Source organism: Budorcas taxicolor, chromosome 1, assembly GCF_023091745.1.
Source record: "Budorcas taxicolor isolate Tak-1 chromosome 1, Takin1.1, whole genome shotgun sequence".
Taxonomy (NCBI): Eukaryota; Metazoa; Chordata; class Mammalia; order Artiodactyla; family Bovidae; genus Budorcas; species Budorcas taxicolor.
The window spans coordinates 46,429,959-46,449,037 of record NC_068910.1 but is presented as its reverse complement, the minus strand read 5'-3'; the positions used below and the strand labels follow the sequence as shown (position 1 = coordinate 46,449,037).

Genomic DNA, 19,079 nt, shown 5'->3' with positions numbered 1-19,079 from the left:
CAGAATGGCTGCGATCCAAAAATCTGCAAGCAATAAATGCTGGAGAGGGTGTGGAGAAAAGGGAACCCTCCTACACTGTTGGTGGGAATGCAAACTAGTACAGCCACTATGGAGAACAGTGTGGAGATTCCTTAAAAAATTGCAAATAGAACTGCCTTATGACCCAGCAATCCAACTGCTGGGCATACACACCGAGGAAACCAGAATGGAAAGAGACACATGTACCCCAATGTTCATCGCAGCACTGTTTATAATAGCCAGGACATGGAAACAACCTAGATGTCCATCAGCAGATGAATGGATAAGAAAGCGGTGGTACATATACACAATGGAGTATTACTCAGCCGTTAAAAAGAATTCATTTGAATCAGTTCTGATGAGATGGATGAAACTGGAGCCGATTATACAGAGTGAAGTAAGCCAGAAAGAAAAACACCAGTACAGTATACTAACACATATATATGGAATTTAGAAAGATGGCAATGACGACCCTGTATGCAAGACAGGAAAAAAGACACAGCTGTGTGTAATGGACTTTTGGACTCAGAGGGAGAGGGAGAGGGTGGGATGACTTGGGAGAATGGCATTCTATCATGTATACTATCATGTAAGAATTGAATCGCCAGTCTATGTCTGACGCAGGATACAGCATGCTTGGGGCTGGTGCATGGGGATGACCCAGAGAGATGTTATGGGGAGGGAGGTGGGAGGGGGGTTCATGTTTGGGAATACATGTAAGAATTAAAGATTTTAAAATTTAAAAAATAAAAAAAATAAAAAGTTAAAAAAAAAACAAAAACAAAAATAAAAAATAAAAAAATAAACATACATAAGATGACTGGACCCTAAATACTCATGATGTACTAAATATTAAACTGATATATGGCAAAACCAACACAATATTGTAAAGTAATTAACCTCCAATTTAAAAATTTACATTAAAAAGTAAATAAATAAATAAACTGAATACTACAACAGCAAGCACCAAAAACATTCAGTATACATGAAGTTTTCACTAACTCACACATCAATGACATCTATCCAGGTCCGGTGTGTTCTTTGCTTAAAAAACACAAATAAAACCCATGGATGGTGAGCCAGTTCACTACCAAGTACAAACAGGGCCAAATATACATGTCTCTCCAAGTATGTGTTATTGGTGTGAGCTTTCCAGTAATGGGCTGTGCTCCTCAGACTCAACTTAGAGGAAGGTTCATGAAGGCGGGGGGATATTAACATATTGTTACCCAGGATTCAGAAGGAGTGTACTTCACCCTGCTTGCACCCTATTTAAAATGTGTTAATCTACCCTATGCCTTGCTTCTCATTGTACATACTTAAATGATTCAATAAAACACGTGATGTGAGTTTTTGGTTTTGATTTGTGACCCTTTGTGCTCAGGGAGCCCTTGGCTGCTCTGCCTAGTAGTTAATCCAGAGGTGATCATCAGTTCAGTTCAGTTGCTCAGTTGTGTCCGACTCTTTGCGACCCCATAAATCACAGCACGCCAGGCCTCCCTGTCCATCACCAACTCCTGGAGTTCACTCAGACTCATGTCCATCGAGTCAGTGATGCCATCCAGCCATCTCATCCTCGGTCGTCCCCTTCTCCTCCTGCCCTCAATCCCTCCCAGCATCAGAGTCTTTACCAATGAGTCAGCTCTTCGCATGAGGTGGCCAAAGTACTGGAGTTTCAGCTTTAGCATCATTCCTTCCAAAGAAATCCCAGGACTGATCTCCTTCAGAATGGACTGGTTGGATCTCCTTGCAGTCCAAGGGACTCTCAAGAGTCTTCTCCAACACCACAGTTCCAAAGCATCAATTCTTCGGCGATCAGCTTTCTTTACAGTCCAACTCTCACATCCATACATGACTACTGGAAAAACCACAGCCCTGACTAGATGAACCTTTGTTGGCAAAGTAATGTCTCTGCTTTTCAGTTGGTCATAACTTTCCTTCCAAGGAGTAAGCGTCTTTTAATTTCATGGCTGCAGTCTCCATCTGCAGTGATTTTGGAGCCCCCCAAAATAAAGTCTGACACTATTTCCACTGTTTCCCCATCTATTTCCCATGAAGTGATGGGACCAGATGCCATGATCTTTGTTTTCTGAATGTTGAGCTTTAAGCCAACTTTTTCGCTCTCCTCTTTCACTTTCATCAAGAGGCTTTTTAGTTCCTCTTCACTTTCTGCCATAAGGGTGGTGTCATCTGCATATCTCAGGTTATTGATATTTCTCCCGGCAATCTTGATTCCAGCTTGTGTTTCTTCCAGTCCAGCGTTCCTCATGATGTACTCTGCATATATGTTAAATAAGCAGGGTGACAATATACAGCCTTGATGCACTCCTTTTCCTATTTGGAACCAGTCTGTTGTTCCATGTACAGTTCTAACTGTTGCTTCCTGACCTGCATACAGATTTCTCAAGAGGCAGGTTAGGTGGTCTGGGATTCCCATCTCTTTCAGAATTTACCACAGTTTATTGTGATCCACACAGTCAAAGGCTTTGGCATAGTCAATAAAGCAGAAATAGATGTTTTTCTGGAACTCTCTTGCTTTTTCCATGATCCAGGGGATGTTGGCAATTTGATCTCTGGCTACTTTGCCTTTTCTAAAACCAGCTTGAACATCAGGGAGCTCACGGTTCACATATTGCTGAAGCCTGGCTTGGAGAATTTTGAGCATTACTTTACTAGCAAGTGAGATGAGTGCAACTGTGTGGTAGTTTGAGCATTCTTTTGCATTGTCTTTCTTTGGAATTGGAATGAAGACTGACCTTTTCCAGTCCTGTGGCCACTGCTGAGTTTTCCATTTTTGCTGGCATATTGAGTGCAGCACTTTCACAGCATCATCTTTCAGGATCTGAAATAGCTCAACTAGAATTCCATCACCTCCACTAGATTAGTGATCACATCATCATGATTATCTGGGTCGTGAAGATCTTTTTTGTACAGTTCTTCCATGTATTCTTGCCACCTCTTCTTCTTATCTTCTGCTTCTGTTAGGTCCATACCATTTCTGTCCTTTATCAAGCCCATCTTTGCATGAAATGTTCCCTTGGTATCTCTAATTTTCTTGAAGAGATCTCTAGTCTTTCCTATTCTGTTGTTTTCCTCTATTTCTTTGCTGGGATTTCTTTGGAAGGAATGATGCTAAAGCTGAAACTCCAGTACTTTGGCCACCTCGTGCGAAGAGTTCATTCATTGGAAATGACTCTGATGCTGGGAGGGATTGGGGGCAGGAGGAGAAGGGGACGACCGAGGATGGGATGGCTGGATGGCATCACGGACTCAATGGACATGAGTCTGAGTGAACTCCAGGAGATGGTGATGGACAGGGAGGCCTGGCGTGCTGCGATTCGTGGGGTTGCAAAGAGTCGGACACAACTGAGCAACTGAACTGAACTGAACTGAACTGAGCACTACTAATCCGGAGAAGGTGATGGCACCCCACTGCAGTACTCTTGCCTGGAAAATCCCATGGATGGAGCAACCTGATAGGCTGCCGTCCATGGGGTAGCTAGGAGTCAGACACGACTGAGCGACTTCACGTTTACTTTTCACTTTTATGCACTGGAGAAGGACATGGCAACCCACTCCAGTGTTCTTGCCTGGAGAATCCCAGGGACTGGGGAGCCTGGTGGGCTGCTGTCTATAGGGTCGCACAGAGTCAGACATGACTGAAGCGACTCAGCAGCAGCAGCAGCAGCACTACTAATCAAAGAAAGCTGCAGTGGTGATAGTAACAGCAGATAAAGTGGATTTTAGGAGAAAAAATATGACCAGGGAGAAAGTGGAGAATCTCATTATGATCAACAGTTCCACTCCTCAAGATAACACATAATCCCAAGTTTAATTTTTACATGGACTAACAGAGCTACAAAGCAGAAAACAAAAATGGTATAACCAAAACAGAAATAACCAAAGACACAAGTATAGTCAGAGACACCATTACCCCTCTCTCAAAAGTGACAGACAAGTTGACAGAATACCAGTAAAGACACAGATTTGAACAGACCGTAACAGCCACCTTGACTTCATTGACATTCGCAGGGCATTCCAACCAACAACAGCAGTTACACTTTCTCCACAAGTATAGGGGAAACATTTACCATTTACCAAAACAGACCACAGACTGGGTGATAAAACAAGTCTGAAGAAACTGTATAGGATGTAAAACATACAAAGGATGTTCTCTAACCACAGTGTAATTAAACTGAAATCAACTAAAATATACATGTGAGCCTCAAATATGGGAAAACTAAATAACAGACTTCTAAATAATCCGTGAATCAAAAAAGAAATCACAACGGAAATTACAAATTATGCTCAACTGGATGAAAATGAAACATCTAAATTTTGTAGGATGGAACTAGGACAGTGCTTAGATGGACATTTATAGTACTAAATGATCACATTATTAAGACAGAAGTCATAACTCATAACCTCAGCATTTCTTTAAAAATTAGAATAAAAGTGAAAAGCTAACCCCAAGAAAATAGAGAAAAGGGTATAATAAAGAGCAGAAATTAGTGAAAAACAAATCAGGGGGAAAATCAATAAAACCAAAAGCGAGTTCTTCTTTCAGAAGGCAAATGAAGGCAAATAAAGTAAACCCTCTAGCTAACTAAATCAGAGGAGGAAAAAACAGAGAGAGAGCAAATAGTCAATTTCTCATTACTATTCAAATAAGCAGTATGAGAAATGAGAGGGAGGCATCACTATAGATTCTCAAACACTAAAAGGATAATAAGGCGGTATCATAACAACCTCATGCCAATAAATTTGACAACTTGAATGAAATATACAAATTCCTTGAAGATATCAAGAAGAAATAAACTGAATTAACTGTACATCCATTCATAAAAATAAATTTATACTTTAAAACTTTCCTGCAAAGATAACTTCAAGCCCAAGTGGCTTCACTGATTATTTTTACTAAACATTTATAGGAGAAAATAAATACCACCTCTGAAAGACATTTTTTCCAAAAAACTAAAGTGAAGGGAACATATTCCAACTCATTCCCTGGGGCCAACATTCCCCTGATACAAAAATCAGGAAAAGATTCTAAGAAAACTATAGAACAACATCCTTCACAGACACAGTCACAAAAAAACTTAGAACTTCTACTAAATCAAATCCAATGTTATATATTTAAAAAAAACAGAGCATGACGGGTTTTAACTTCAGGTGGCCAGACTGGTTTAACACACACACACAAATCAGTAATTTCACCATATTTTTTTAAAAAATAAAGAATCACATGATCATTTTAAGAGATGAAGAGAAATAGTCCATTACAGTGAAATCTCTCAGCAAACTAGGAATGAAAGAGAACTTCTCAACCTTCTCAAAGATTCTAACAAAACCCCATGGGTCACATCAGACCTAATGCTTTCTCCCTAGGAAAAAGTATGTTCAATAAAAGAAGCCAGGGATTCATTAAAAAATAAAAGAGTCCACCCCTTACTACTCATTTATATAAAATTCTAGGAAATGCAACCTAATCTACAGAGACTGTAAGTGAATTAATAGTTGCCTGGGACAGGAGTGGAGATGGGGGGATAGATTAAAAATAAGCACAAGGAAACTTTGGAGGATGATGGTTGTCTTCATTATTTCGATGGAATACACATATGTGAGAACGCATCAAATTATACATTTAACACATAACAGAAATAAATAATGCCTACAGGCGTACATGGGGCTTCCCTGGTAGCTCCGCTGGTAAAAGAACGCGCCTGCAATGCAGGAGGCTCGGTTTGATTCCTGGGTTAGGAAGATCCCCTGGCGAAGGGATAGGCTACCCACTCCAGTATTCATGGGCTTCCCTCGTGGCTCAGACAGTGAAGAATTTGCCTTCAATGCAACTCGGGTTCGATCTGTGGATTGGGATGATACCCTGGAGAAGAACATGGCAACACACTCCAGTATTCTTGCTTGGAGAATCCCCATGGACAGAGGAGCCTGGCGGGTACAGTCCATGGGGCTCCAAAGAGTTGGATATGACTGAGCAATTAGGCACAGCACAGCACATGGGTGTACACACACATACCCTGCTGCCGTGAACATTACAATGTAAGATAGATGCAAAATATATTATTTTTAAAAATTTTTTAAAAGAAAAGAGAGGTCCCATTTTTTTTTTAAAGAAAAGAGAGATATAATACATGCATGCAAATTAGTGAAGAAAATAAGCACCAAACTATTAGGAAGACTTTCACATTCTATCTTTGATATTTCTGTACTGTTTGAACTCTTTACAAGCATGTATTGTTTTTGTTGTCAGCAAAAATAAACCAAAAAACCCTTTGTAATAACTTGCCCTCACTGGCTCATCACAGTCCTCCTCCAACTTGGTACCTCTAATAAATCCAAAATGCAATTTCACTTGCTATAACTATTTAAAAAGCTCTCCTTTTCCCATAAATCTGTAAACTACTTTAGAGCATCAGATTTCCTGGCTCAGCCTGAAAACCCTCTGCGGTGCTGGGTAAGCACATAAATTCTGCTTTCTCTTACTCATCCAAGAAAACAAATGCAAAGAACATGAAAAGCAAATGCTAGTAGATGTTTGCTGCTTTCTTCAAAACTAGTGACTTTTTAGTGGTATTCCCACATTCCTTAGTTGGTATTCTCAGTAGTTTAGCACATGAATAAACTCATGGGGTCCTACATTACCAAAGAATTTCAAGAAAATGTACCATTCGCTGACCATATATTGAGAAAGAATGATCATCGCTTTTAAACTTGACTCTTTCAGTAACTCTTTATACTTACCACAAGCTATTTTACTTGGTTCCATCTATCAAAGAGCCCCAAACACATGGGACTCTGGAGCTATGAGAATGGGCAAGGCCTGATGACCACAGTGGGCATTTTAACACAAGCCTGAACCCAAAGTTGACCAATGGCTGGGCATCGTCAGATAAAGCAGCATTAGGAAAGAAGTAAAAGTGAGTGATATCACTAGTCAAGGCCAAAATTCAGGGGAGCTACCACCACACTGCCTTTTGTGAATATATTATACTAAAGAATGGTGGCCCTTCCTACTGTTTCACCTTCCAATCCACCATCAAGGGAGAAAGGTCAACTGTGATTGCACTCTAGGAGGAAAGGGTCTAAACTGAACAGCCACACCTTGCCTCCCTCACTTCTTCACTAACAAAACGTTGTTCAGTCGCTAAATCCTGTCTGACTCTGTGATCCCATGGACTGCAGCATCCCAGGCTTCCCTGTCCTTCACTGTCTCCCAGAGTTTGCTCAAACTCATGTCCACTGAGTCAGTGATGCTATTTAACCATCCCATACAAGTATTGAAAAGCAAAAAGCAGGGAGGACAATGTGCAGGAGACAAATATGGCTGTGTTTAGAGTGACTTCCTCCTGAAGGGAAATTCACAATGCGATGGAGGAAATAGATAGGAAATCACCTACTGCGGCACAATCCAACAGAAATAGAATGCAAGCAACGTATTTTTAACATTCTGAAAGTCAAAGTAAAAAAAAAGGGGGAAAGAAACAAAATTAATTTTAATAAAAGTCCATTTAGCCCAATATACTCCAAATACTGCCATTTAAACATGTAATCAACACAAGAAAACTACTCAACTACTTTACATTCATTTTTCCCTTGGAAATTTGGTATGTATCTGACACTTAGACTGCATCTCAATTCAGACCAGCCAAGTTTCACGTTTTGTTTGTTGTGCTCTATGTGGCTGCTGGCTACCATGCTGAAAAGCGCAGGTCTGCACGAGAAATTTAATCCGCAGCCCAGGCAATGAGATGAGTGCAGGGGCAGAGGCGCACGTAAGTACCTAAGATTCACAGACCTTCAACCGGGAGTCCTTCCTCTCCTCCCAGCATTATACTAACGCTTTCACTTTTCAAAATTTAACCCAGTGTTTGTTTCCTCTCGATTCCCTCTCATGACACTTTATTAGACCACACCTCTCTTCACTCGTCTGTAACTTATTCTCAAGGACGTTTCACTCGCTTGCTGTGCCCTAATTTTACCCTTACTTCACAAGTCTCATTCCACCATCAACTAAGAATTTAAAAAAAAAAAAACAACACACACAAAAGCTTACACTCTACGGAAGTAAATACTTATCACCTTCTCCTTCTATGCTTTGTAACTAGGCCACCTCCTTGTAGAGAAGAAAGAAGGAAGAGTTAGTATGTTTCCTCAATGTGAAGCGCAGGAATTGGAGCAGAACTACAAACAAGAATGTGCTTGTGCTTGGTCGCTCAGCTGTGTCCTACTCTTTGGGACCCCAAGGACTGTGGCCCACCAGACTCCTCTGCCCATGGGGCTTCTCCAGGCAAGAATACTGGAGTGGGTGGCCATACCCTCCCTTCCAGGGGACCTTCCCAACCCAGGGATCGAACCCAGGTCTCCTCCACTGCAGGCAGATTCTTTACCGTCTGAGACACCAGGGAAGCCCGAGAAACAAGAATGGTGATGATAAAACTCAAGATCCCGCTGGCTTGGGAGAAGCCCTATGTGACACTCTCACTATGTGCCCTGAGATTGGCCAAAGGTACCCTAAGCCTTATTTCAGCATTTTTTTCAATGAGCATAACTTGTAGCTTTTAACTTAATAAAGTCCACATTCTTTCAAAGCCCAATTGGGCTGGTTATGCAGAAACCAATCATGCTTTACCCAAGTTATTGATACGTTTATTTTACTAAGCTTCAACCCATTTATTCATCTAACTAGGTAACATGGTATTGATCAGATCAAAGCCACTGGTTCCGTTGCTATGTGAACAAATTCACTTCATTCAAGCTAGTATCAATACATTGCACCTCTGCCCGAAAGAATTATCCTGCAAACATACATTTATGACACAAGCTACTAGGAATAGATGTGCAAATCAACCTCCTTCCCAATCCCCACCAAATAAAACACTTCAATGTACACACTTTAATGGCAGTATGTTAGCAGTGTATAAATTCATCTTCATATACAACATGAATTGGTTATCAGTCCATCCTACAATCCACAGAATCCCCGACAGGCATTCATGTAGGTTGAAGAATCAGATTCACTCCCTGCATCCAGTAAGTACTCTTCGTGTAACTTTTAAAGTACTTTCCTAGGCCAAGATTTTGAAATTGGAATCAAACCATGTTTGCTGTTTTAGAAATTCACGCTCAAGTGCATAGCAGAAGCTTATCAATGGCATATGGAACACAAACAGAGTCTTAGCCTATAAGGAACTTGTCGTTTTAATCCTAAGAACCAACTCACATTAGATGGGCTGCAACTAGAATGAATCAAAGTAACTGTAAAAGTCTGATGAATACTCGGGATTAGAAACATTTCTTAAGTGTGATGTGGCTACCAGTGTGTACTACCTTAGTATCTCAGTGATTAAATCCTTTATGCTCCAAAGGTCCACAGGGCTTTCCAAGTGGCCCTGGTGGTAAAAAAAAAAAACAAAAACAAAAACAAAAAACTGCCTGCCAACGCAGGAGACTTAAGAGATGTGGTCCGATCCCTGGGTTGGGAAGACCCCCTGGAGAAGGGAATGGCAACCTATGCCAGTATTCTTGCCTGGGGAATGACATGGATAGAGGAGCCCGGTGGGCTATGGTCGATAGGGTTAGAAAGAGTCGGACGTGACTGAAGAGACTTAGCACACATGCGCGCCGGGTTTGATCACACCCTGTGTTTTCAGGCATCCACTGGGGATTAAACAGGACTGAAGCAACGCACCACCAAAAGTCCATAAAGAGATTCTTTCCTAAAGGTACCATTGACTTGGAAGATTTACTCAAGCTTGCTTCAACTGCTATCATTGAGAACTGCTAAAACAATATAATTGTCAAACTAGTGTATTGCTAATCCCATTTTTATTGTTAACATTTGCCAATGAAATTGCTCTTTAATTGTTTGCTCTGGAATAGACATAAAATATCATGACAGTGATATTTTGGCACATATTGGAAAATCTGCTATGAATATAGATTTTTTCCAATAAAATACAGGTTGCCCATATTACTTGGCATTAAAATGATTTACGGAAGTAGGCCGAAAGAAAAAACCACTGAAATAAAATGAGGAGAGATCAGAGTTATAGCAAAATCCAAAGGCTGATCCATCCAAATTCATACTTAAGATTCATTTAAACACAACGTTTACTCTTTGGAACACTTTCCAATGAGGAAAGAGGAAAGAAGCAGAAAGGGAGAAGGCTTTCCATCCTGCTCGACACTCAAAACCCAAGCCATCAGGCCCTCCTGTGATTGACTTTCCCGAGGAGTCCCCGTTTATTAAGCAGATCCAGACTGCCTAAGGGTCGTAGACCCTGCAGCCTGTGTATGGGAGTCTGGCTTAATTCAGGGCATGCTGCCTGAGCCTCCGCTCTGTCCAGCACTGGCCTTGTGCTGTCAGGGAAAATGCAGCGTCTCACGCAGGTGGGCCCTACCAGGGAAGCAGCACCCAGCTGCTGCGGCAGCTCCTTTTTGTAAGCCATCAGCTACTTGGCTCTACCCACCACCTGACCTGCCAAGAGTGGGGACACTTGCAGGTGGAACCCAGGATTAAAAATATCCTGCCTGCTCCCTGGCCTGAATGCGATGCTACAACTCCTGGGCCCTTAGCTCAAACCTCTGAGACCAGTTCTGTCTTTTAAGCTTCCTTCCCAGAGTCCCTCTGGCTGATCTCAAAAGCCTCACTGATGGAAATTGCAGGCAGCTCCCAAAATCCAGCTTTCGACCTGTTTCACATTTCCAGTATAAGCTCATGACCCTAATTAAGCCTGATTCTCCCCCCAACACAACCCCTTGGCCAGGCAGTCGACATCCTCACCGCATGCTGCCCCGGCTGCAAAGGGGCTCAAAAAGATTTTTTTTAAGTAGAGAATCCTGACTTTTTTATTTTTAAGTGGAAGTATAGTTTATGTACAATAATATATGTTATAGGTGCAGAATATATTGATTCACCTCTTTTAAAGGTTACACTACATTAATAGTTATTATAAAATACTGGCTATATTCCCCATGTACCATATAGCCTTGTAGCTTATTTTATACATAAATGTACTCAGTCCTCTAACTCCTGTATTGCCCCCTCCTCCCTTCCCTCTCTGCACTGGTAACTACCACTTTGTTTAGAGGATCCTGATTTTGAAGAGTATAAATTATTTGCAAAGCCAACAAATAAGGAAGAACCACGGCATAAAGACCTGCAGGATCTGGTCCCAAAGTACTCACTCCCTACCATCTCTCCCTGGCACTGGTGTAGGCACATTTAAGTACTCACCATATCCTAGCTGCAAGGCCCTTCTCCTCACGACAACCCCCTATTAAAAGGTTACTTCTGTGAGACTCCTCTACCTACATGGAGCAGAGCCCATCACTCCCTCCCTTGGAAATCACAGTACTCTCTTTCTCTCTTGGTAAAGCTCCTACCAAACAGGACAACACATGCAGAATTCTGCTGCCTTCATCTTCACCTTCCTCTAGGCCTGCAGGAAAGACACAGATGCTGACTACAATCCCTGCCCACCAGATGAGACAGTTTTGCTTTCTTAAAGGAAAACATCTCAGGGTGTCTTACATCGTGGGTAAAAGTGCATATCATATGGGAAACTCAAGACAAGAAGGAACTTATAAACTCCATTATCAAGCTTTAGGTACATCAAACCAAAGATGGAAAACAGTTTTGGGCTGAGAGTAAAGAAAAAAATCATCAAGAGATCACGGTGGACCACCAGCCAAACAGGTCAAATGCTGCTTTGTTTTTTAATGAGTGGCCAGAAGACACAAGCAGTAGCCGAGGGGTCTCAGTCCAATCTTTTCATTATGTCTTGTTCTGATTGATCAAACCACCACGAGAAGCTGCTTTATATACACCAGACACCACCTAGGCCCTTGAACTTAGAAACCAAACCAACTAAAGTGTACACTGTGTTTCCTTGAATCTAGGAATCCGTCAGTTCTAAGGTGCACCATTATTTTATCAAGCACTATAGAAGAAAAATGCTGCCAATTAAACTACGGCATGATTTCTTACTACTACAGAATTTTCATTTTATTTTTATTGAAAGAGTTCTTTTAAACTTAGACATATTTTTTTATAACACATTATTCTTGGGCACTAATAAAAAGAAAAGGAAAACTGAAATGTATCGGTTAAGGCAATGACAACCAGGTCACCTGGCTGAAGGCAACTGTTAAATGTCACTGGTTTGGGAAGTACAGTCCAGTTTCAGAAATGTTAAAATTTACAAAAAAAATGTACAGCACAGATCAATAAAACCCTCTATTATTCCTAGTTCAGTGACAAAAATGTAAAAAGGACAAGGCAGTAGTTCACAGGATAACTGCTAAAAAAGATACTGCATTGATCAAAAATGTATTTATACAGAGAAAAAAGTTCAGATTACTCAACTCAAGAAAGATGCAAACACAATAAGGATTCGAGAATATTCTTCAAGGACATCAAAAGTCCTGTCCCAAAAAAGTAATTTCCAACTGTTTTTTTCTTTACTTTTTTTTAAAAATATACTTTTAAATACATTAAAAAAAAAAAAAAAAGAGCCTACAAGAAACTTGAGTATGGAGCTGTTCTATCTGGAGGAAGGGTCTCACCTAAAAATGCCTCTGAAGTCACACAACATGTGACCAGCTGGAATCCTGACCTGGAGAGTGTGTGTAACCTCCACCCACTCCCTGTGACAGCTACAACCCAACGACAAGGGTTTAAACGGTGTCACTGATCAATTAAACATTTGCACAATATGAAGCCTTGCTAGTTGTCTGTGATACAAAGATTCAGCATGTTATTGCAGGGAGGGAGGCAGGGGTTGGTAAGCCACAAGGGGGAATTTTCCACATGTGGGATTTCAGACCTTGAGATGATTGCCAAAGGCGGGATGAGAACTTTCTATCAGCCATAAGGAGCTGTAGTGATCTTAGGGTCAGAAGCCCCCTGGGCACAGCAAGGGGGTGAGTAACACCAAGAGTTTCAGGTCTTGTCAAGCTCCAGCTCTCTGTGTCTGCAACACCAAGTCTCTTTTCAAGCACAAGCCAGATGTGGCTGAGAGTGGACAGCCTTGGCTCCTGGCCCCTGCCCAACCATGTAGCTCTACCCAGCAGTTTACGGCACCCATGGCCCTCCAAACACAAATCTGACTCCACAACAAATTAGCAAGTGATGTATGTCCTGCGGAAGGTGGGAGATGCATATACTGCCAGGCGAAGCTTAACAATCCCCACCAGACAGCTGTTTCTCCATTTTCTCTATTTTTCCTCCTGAATGCCTGAAGGTTGCTCTGCTGGAAGCGAAACAAGTGGGCACTAGAGCAAGGCCTGAGGACTGGGGGCAGATTCTCATGGTTCCTCTGGCTATGTTCTTGGGCTCTGCTGAGACCAGGAGAGAGAGGAAAGCCACCGAGCAAGTATGTTTCCCTTGCAGACAAAACCAGGGAATGTAGGGGAGCCACCTCACTGATCCCTTCCCTGCTGGCTGTAACGAGGACAGAGGCCCTTTGGTATCACGTGGGGATGGAGCAGAGGGGAGGATGCTCCGGGCCTGGACCACCTTCACTGCCCCTTCTTTCCCAGCAACCCTTGGCTCCCTCAAGTGCCTGACCCAGCTGGCGAACTGCCTTGTATAACTGTAGCTCCCACGGCCCAGATCTGCCCCTCTGGGTGCAGCTCTCAGGGCCCGTCACGAAGCGGGGCCAGAGGATTGGGAGCGTGGCTCCGCTGGGCTTAGGACCCAAGCGGAGTGCCAAGAAACACTGCCTTCATCTGCATGCTGCTTTGCATCTCATCTGCATCCCCATAAGAGACTGACCTAGACTTGCCTGTGAGTGTCCAGGAGTCTCTGGCGGAGGTGTGGGTCAGCGGTGGCTTGCTACAGGGTCAGGGGCATGGAGTGCAGCAGTGCGTGCATGGGACCTTTTGAAGGAGGTTGCCACTATCTTCTCCTGACACTTTAAAATCCCCTTTGACCACCGGAAGCAGTTCTATCCTCTTCGGATGACAGCTCTAGGTCATCTTGGTGTCACTTGCGCATGCTTTGGGAATACCACGTCTATTTCCGACCTAATTCAAATAGCTCAGCAAACCCCATAGCTCTCCTCCAAGAGCAATCTGTGGCCAAGAAAAAGGATGTTTGAACCATAGAGCCCTATCAGAGCACAAGTAACGTGCAGATTAACGTTTTAAGATGATTAGAGAGAGCTAATTTTCCATGTGTAGGGTTATCTGACGGTATAAGCTATTGCTCTATGGACGCCCGAGTCAGGTTCCACTGATCTGACTAGGGACGGGTCCCCTCCTCTGCTGCTTGCACTGGCAGCCACGGAGGGAAAGTTTTTGGTAAAGGGGGACAACCCACCGAGGTACAAGAGAACACTTCTTTGTCTAAGGGCACGCCCTTGCTGTAAGTGCCAACTCGGTTTTCAGTGTAATTCTCAGATTTAAGTTTAGTATAAATAGAGATTTAGCAGAAGTGAGAAAAGCCAACCCTACATCCCGTTTTATTCTCTACACACAGTAACCAGAGAGGAAAGGTTTTCTTTAACCGGCGGTTTTCAATCAAGCTGCGTTCTATGAGTAGGGAGGGAAAAATGGTGTACAGAAGCTGAGCTACTCTACATTCTGAAGAGGACAACTTCCTGCCCAAAGGCATCAAACTGCTGACCTGACTCAGTCATGACAGAGAGCTTCATGCTGAACGTGAGAACATGTAGACTGAAGCACAGCGATCATCATTCTGCCCTTTCATCCACAAACCAACCTCAGATACAGTATTCTTTGTATATTTTGGTGTTGCTCAGTTGCTAAGTCATGTCTGACTCTTTGCAACCACATGGACTGCAGCACACCAGGCTCCCCTGTCCTTCACCATTGCCTGGAGCTTGCTCAAACGCGTGTTCATTGAGTCAGTGATGCTATCCAGCCATCTCATCCTCTGTCATCCCCTTTTCCTGCCTTCAATCCTTCCCAGCACACTTCTATATATATCTTTCTATAGTAGATGACGTAATTTTTAACTTAATAGAAATAAAATGTAAAGGATTTCCAGAAAGATGGCAGATCATTAAATAATATCCCTGTACAATCTCAGAGCTAGACAAGAGCTCAGACAAGGAAACTGGGGCCCAATAAGGTTAAGTGACACCATGGACACATAATCCTGCTGTGCAGGCCACCCAACCAAACAACGTGGCCAAAACTTTAAAAATGTTTAAATTTGTCACTTGAATTTCAAACATATATTTCTTCTCTTACCAGAATTACTTCAAAAATGCGTGGGATCAGTTTGCTGTCTTCCACAAGTCTGTTAAAAAAAAATGCAAAGATAATTTATTACTAATGATTTTTAAAATTATTTAAACTGCTGCCCTGACAGGGAGCACTGCAGCCCCATGCTTTATGCTGAAATTCTGTGACTGAGGAATAGTATGATTAAATATTCATTTTAATACACTGAATTACATTTAAACACAAGAAATGTGAGGCTTCTTTGCGAATCACTATTAGCTTTACCTCATTGATCTGCAGCAGGCAAAACCTCAAACAGATATAAGTATTAAAAATTCATAATTATTATAAAGACTATCAAAATAAGCAATGCCAGCTGAAATAATGTAACCTATCCTTCATGTAGTTAAGTTATAAGCTTGCCACACTATAATCTTTCATACATACCTCATTAGTTATTTTCTCAACATTAATGATTTAATGTACAATGATTTTTAATGATCTTTAACTTTAAAAAAAGTAGACACCAATCACACAATAGCTTCTAGGCACTTTCACCAAACCTAGTTATAAGTTGTTATCTATTTGTAACAGAAGACTTTCTCCAAGCAATTTAAGGGAAAACAGCCTTTATTCAAAAGGGACAGTTTTTTTAAGAACAATACTTCAATCTCTAAATATTCCCTTAGTCCAAGGGTCAGAGAACTTTCTCTGTAAAGGGCCAAATAGTAAATATTCTAGGCTTTGCAGGCCACACAGTCTCTATAGCAACAATTACCTCTGTCACAATAGTATAAAAGTAGATATAAATAATCTATAAATTAATAAGCATGGCTGTGTTCCAATAAGATTTTATTTTCAAAAAGAGGCAATTTCCCATATTAGGCCCATAAACTATAATTTGTTGATCCTCCTTCAGTTTAAAAAGAAAATAAAATTCCTTAACTTGACTAGAATTTACTTTGTAGGATAATCCACAGCGCTCAAGACAAGCATATTCCTTTCGTTGGCTCTTTGTCTATTTCACAGAGGATGTCAGGTGGATAGAAAGGGAATTTATCATCTGGCCTCCCCGGAGCTTGTTTGTCTATAATACTACATTGATAAAAGAAAAGCCTATGAGACTAGCAAAAAAAAAAAAAAAAAAAAGATCAGTGTTTTACAAATATCTGTTAAGGAAAAGTGAGCTACAGAGTGAATCCCCAAAGACAGACGCACTTAGAAAGCCCTAGCTCAGTATCTAGCAAAAATAAACGTGATCATTTTCTATAGTCTTAATAGATCAGAGGGGAAAAGTTTTGACTACAACTATTAAATTCATTGACATTCTCTCACTTTGCTGGGCAACTGCAGGCTCAGGAATGAAGATGGACCTCCTTATACCATGAGTGGGTAGGACAGGAAATGCACAAACTCAGGACCAAATGCAACTTTAGGTCAACACATCCTTATTCCTCTTCCTTTGTTTCCTAGATATTAGCCTCATCTTTCCTAAACTGGACTTCTGAAATTTTCATGATATATACTCTTATCAGGCCCAGGCCTAAAAGAGCCAAGCACAGACATCTCTGAGTTTGGTTGCCGTAGCAACCAAAAGCCAAGAATGTCACAGGGACACAGGCACCACTGCTTCCTCAGTGGTACCAAGGAGTGACAGTTCCCTGTATCACAGCCCTACTCCAACATTCGGATCCAGAAGCAGACACTCACAATGCCAGACTTTTTATGATGGTATTTTAAAATACCTTCTATTACCAACATGTGTGCATGCTAAGTTGCTTTAGTCGTGTCCGACTCTTTGCAACCCTATGGACCCTATGTAGCCCTCCAGGCTCCTCTGTCCATGGTATTCGCCAAGCAAGAATACTGGAGTGGGTTTCCATGCTCTCCTCCAGGGGATCTTCCTGACCCAGGGATCAAATTCCTGTCTCTTGTGTCTCCTACATCAGCAGGCAGGTTCTTTACCACTAGTGTCATATGACTACACAAATGACCTTAATTCAGTCTTAAAAATTGCAACTAGTTCATGTTCAGGTCTCTGCATGACAAACAGGCTTATCTGCACTACCTCTTAAGACTCTTTTAAGTTCTAACAGTTCGATTCTTAACATTCTTCTGAACACAATCAACCAGAACAATTGTGTTCTTTGATCTGAGTAACACATCATTTAGAGCCACGTCTGGAACATTAAAAGCGAATTCAAGGTTTAAAAAAAAAAATCACTTTTAGTGAAAAAAAATTTTTTTTTTATGACATCTTCTGTGACCCATGAACTAACCTCACATGTAATCCCAAAAGAATGCTGAAACAGGTATGGGAGAGGGGTGGCCACAAACACTTACATCTAAAATGCATCCGTTTTCCAGACTGTGGGAAGTGACTGGTAAGTGGGCGATGAGTACTCACTAGCATTTTCTTAAATTTAAAATAATAAAATAGATATGTAAAGGTGTCACATATACTATTGTTTCTGTGACATTTTTATTTCACTTATGTGTGTACTGGGTAGTGACCTAAAATATAGTTTGTTTTATTGTGAGTTGTATAAAAAACATCTGAAATCCACAGATTCCAGGCTGCTTCAGAGAGCTTAGTTTTTAATATGTTCTTAAATTTTGATTTTAAAAACTGGGTCTGCTTACTTGACACATCTCCTTTCATATGACCACAGGTCCAATTAGTAGCTCAGTTCTTAAATGACCAAACCCGTCATGTGCTCTGAATAATGGAGTGCTCCTCCTCTGACTTGGTATTCTGGGGAGCAGCTCCGGGGCTCGGGCCTCTGTAGACCAGGGAGAACGAGGCTTACCTCTGAACAACACAGATGTTGCTGATTCTCAGGGAATTATTCAGGCAGAAAGTCTTAAATCATTATACTAGACTTTGGAAAATCAGGATGCAAAAGGCAACCTTGTTTGGGGGCTCTGTTGTGGTTGGCCCCCATGACTTAAATGACCACTATCGTTTTACTACATGAGTCTGTTATTTCCTAAAATTGAAAAGAATGAAACTGCTATGGCTTATGGACAGCCTGAGGACAGGAAGGGCAAGATTTATCTGAATCTTCTAAACCAAAAACAAAGTAGAGATCTTTTTGAAATTATCCCACATCTTCAAAGGATTGTGAAGTTATTTACTGTAGTAAACTTTTCTTCCTTTATGTTAGCTATCTAAGCACACTGTTTTTAAGTAATTCCAGATGATTAAGTTGAATATACTGCCGTTTCTAAATTCCAATCCTGGGACCACTTTACATAGGGTTTTTTGGGGGGTTTGGGGAAGGGATTCTTTTTCCCCTTAATGGTGTAATTAATGATAAGAGAGTGTGTGATGAAAGAATTTTCCTTACAAAGTTTGTTTCAGGAGATTCACTGGGATTTTTGTATATCTGTGGTTTATGTTATTACCAAAACAGGTACTGTTTGCATTAGAAAATTTTAAATGAACTTGTGAAAATCTTTAGGCTATATTATTTGGAATTCTAACTCCCCCCGTTCTTAAAGCAAATGTTGCCATTGGTGTTGGGAAATTTGTTTAATTTTTAATTGATGAATTATTTTATTAATTGATAAATTATGTATCAATAAAAACTTTAAAGTATTTACTGATGTTTGATAACTCATTTAAAATATCATATATTCAAATTATGACAAATACTTGGTTGAGATCTAACTATGGAAGCCATAAGCACAAATTACAAGAAAACTTTATCACAAACCATGCTAAATGATAACCAAAAGGATTCATTATTATTTAACGTATACTTTAAATAATAGGTCAACACTTTTGATGTAAAAAAAAACAATGGCATTTGAGGTAAAGTTATTGAGTGACCTGTGGAGTCAAG

At 41.0% G+C, this 19,079-nt stretch overlaps 1 protein-coding gene across 1 annotated transcript in view; it reads right to left on the bottom strand.

The window, feature by feature from the left end:
• The window catches only part of ULK4 (unc-51 like kinase 4), a 487,906-nt gene that overhangs the window by 267,403 nt on the left and 201,424 nt on the right, over positions 1–19,079 (bottom strand). Inside the window, exon 30 of the mRNA XM_052660763.1 lies at positions 15,259–15,307. Coding sequence (XP_052516723.1) covers positions 15,259–15,307 — 49 coding nt within the window. The remainder of the gene's footprint in view (positions 1–15,258; positions 15,308–19,079) is intronic.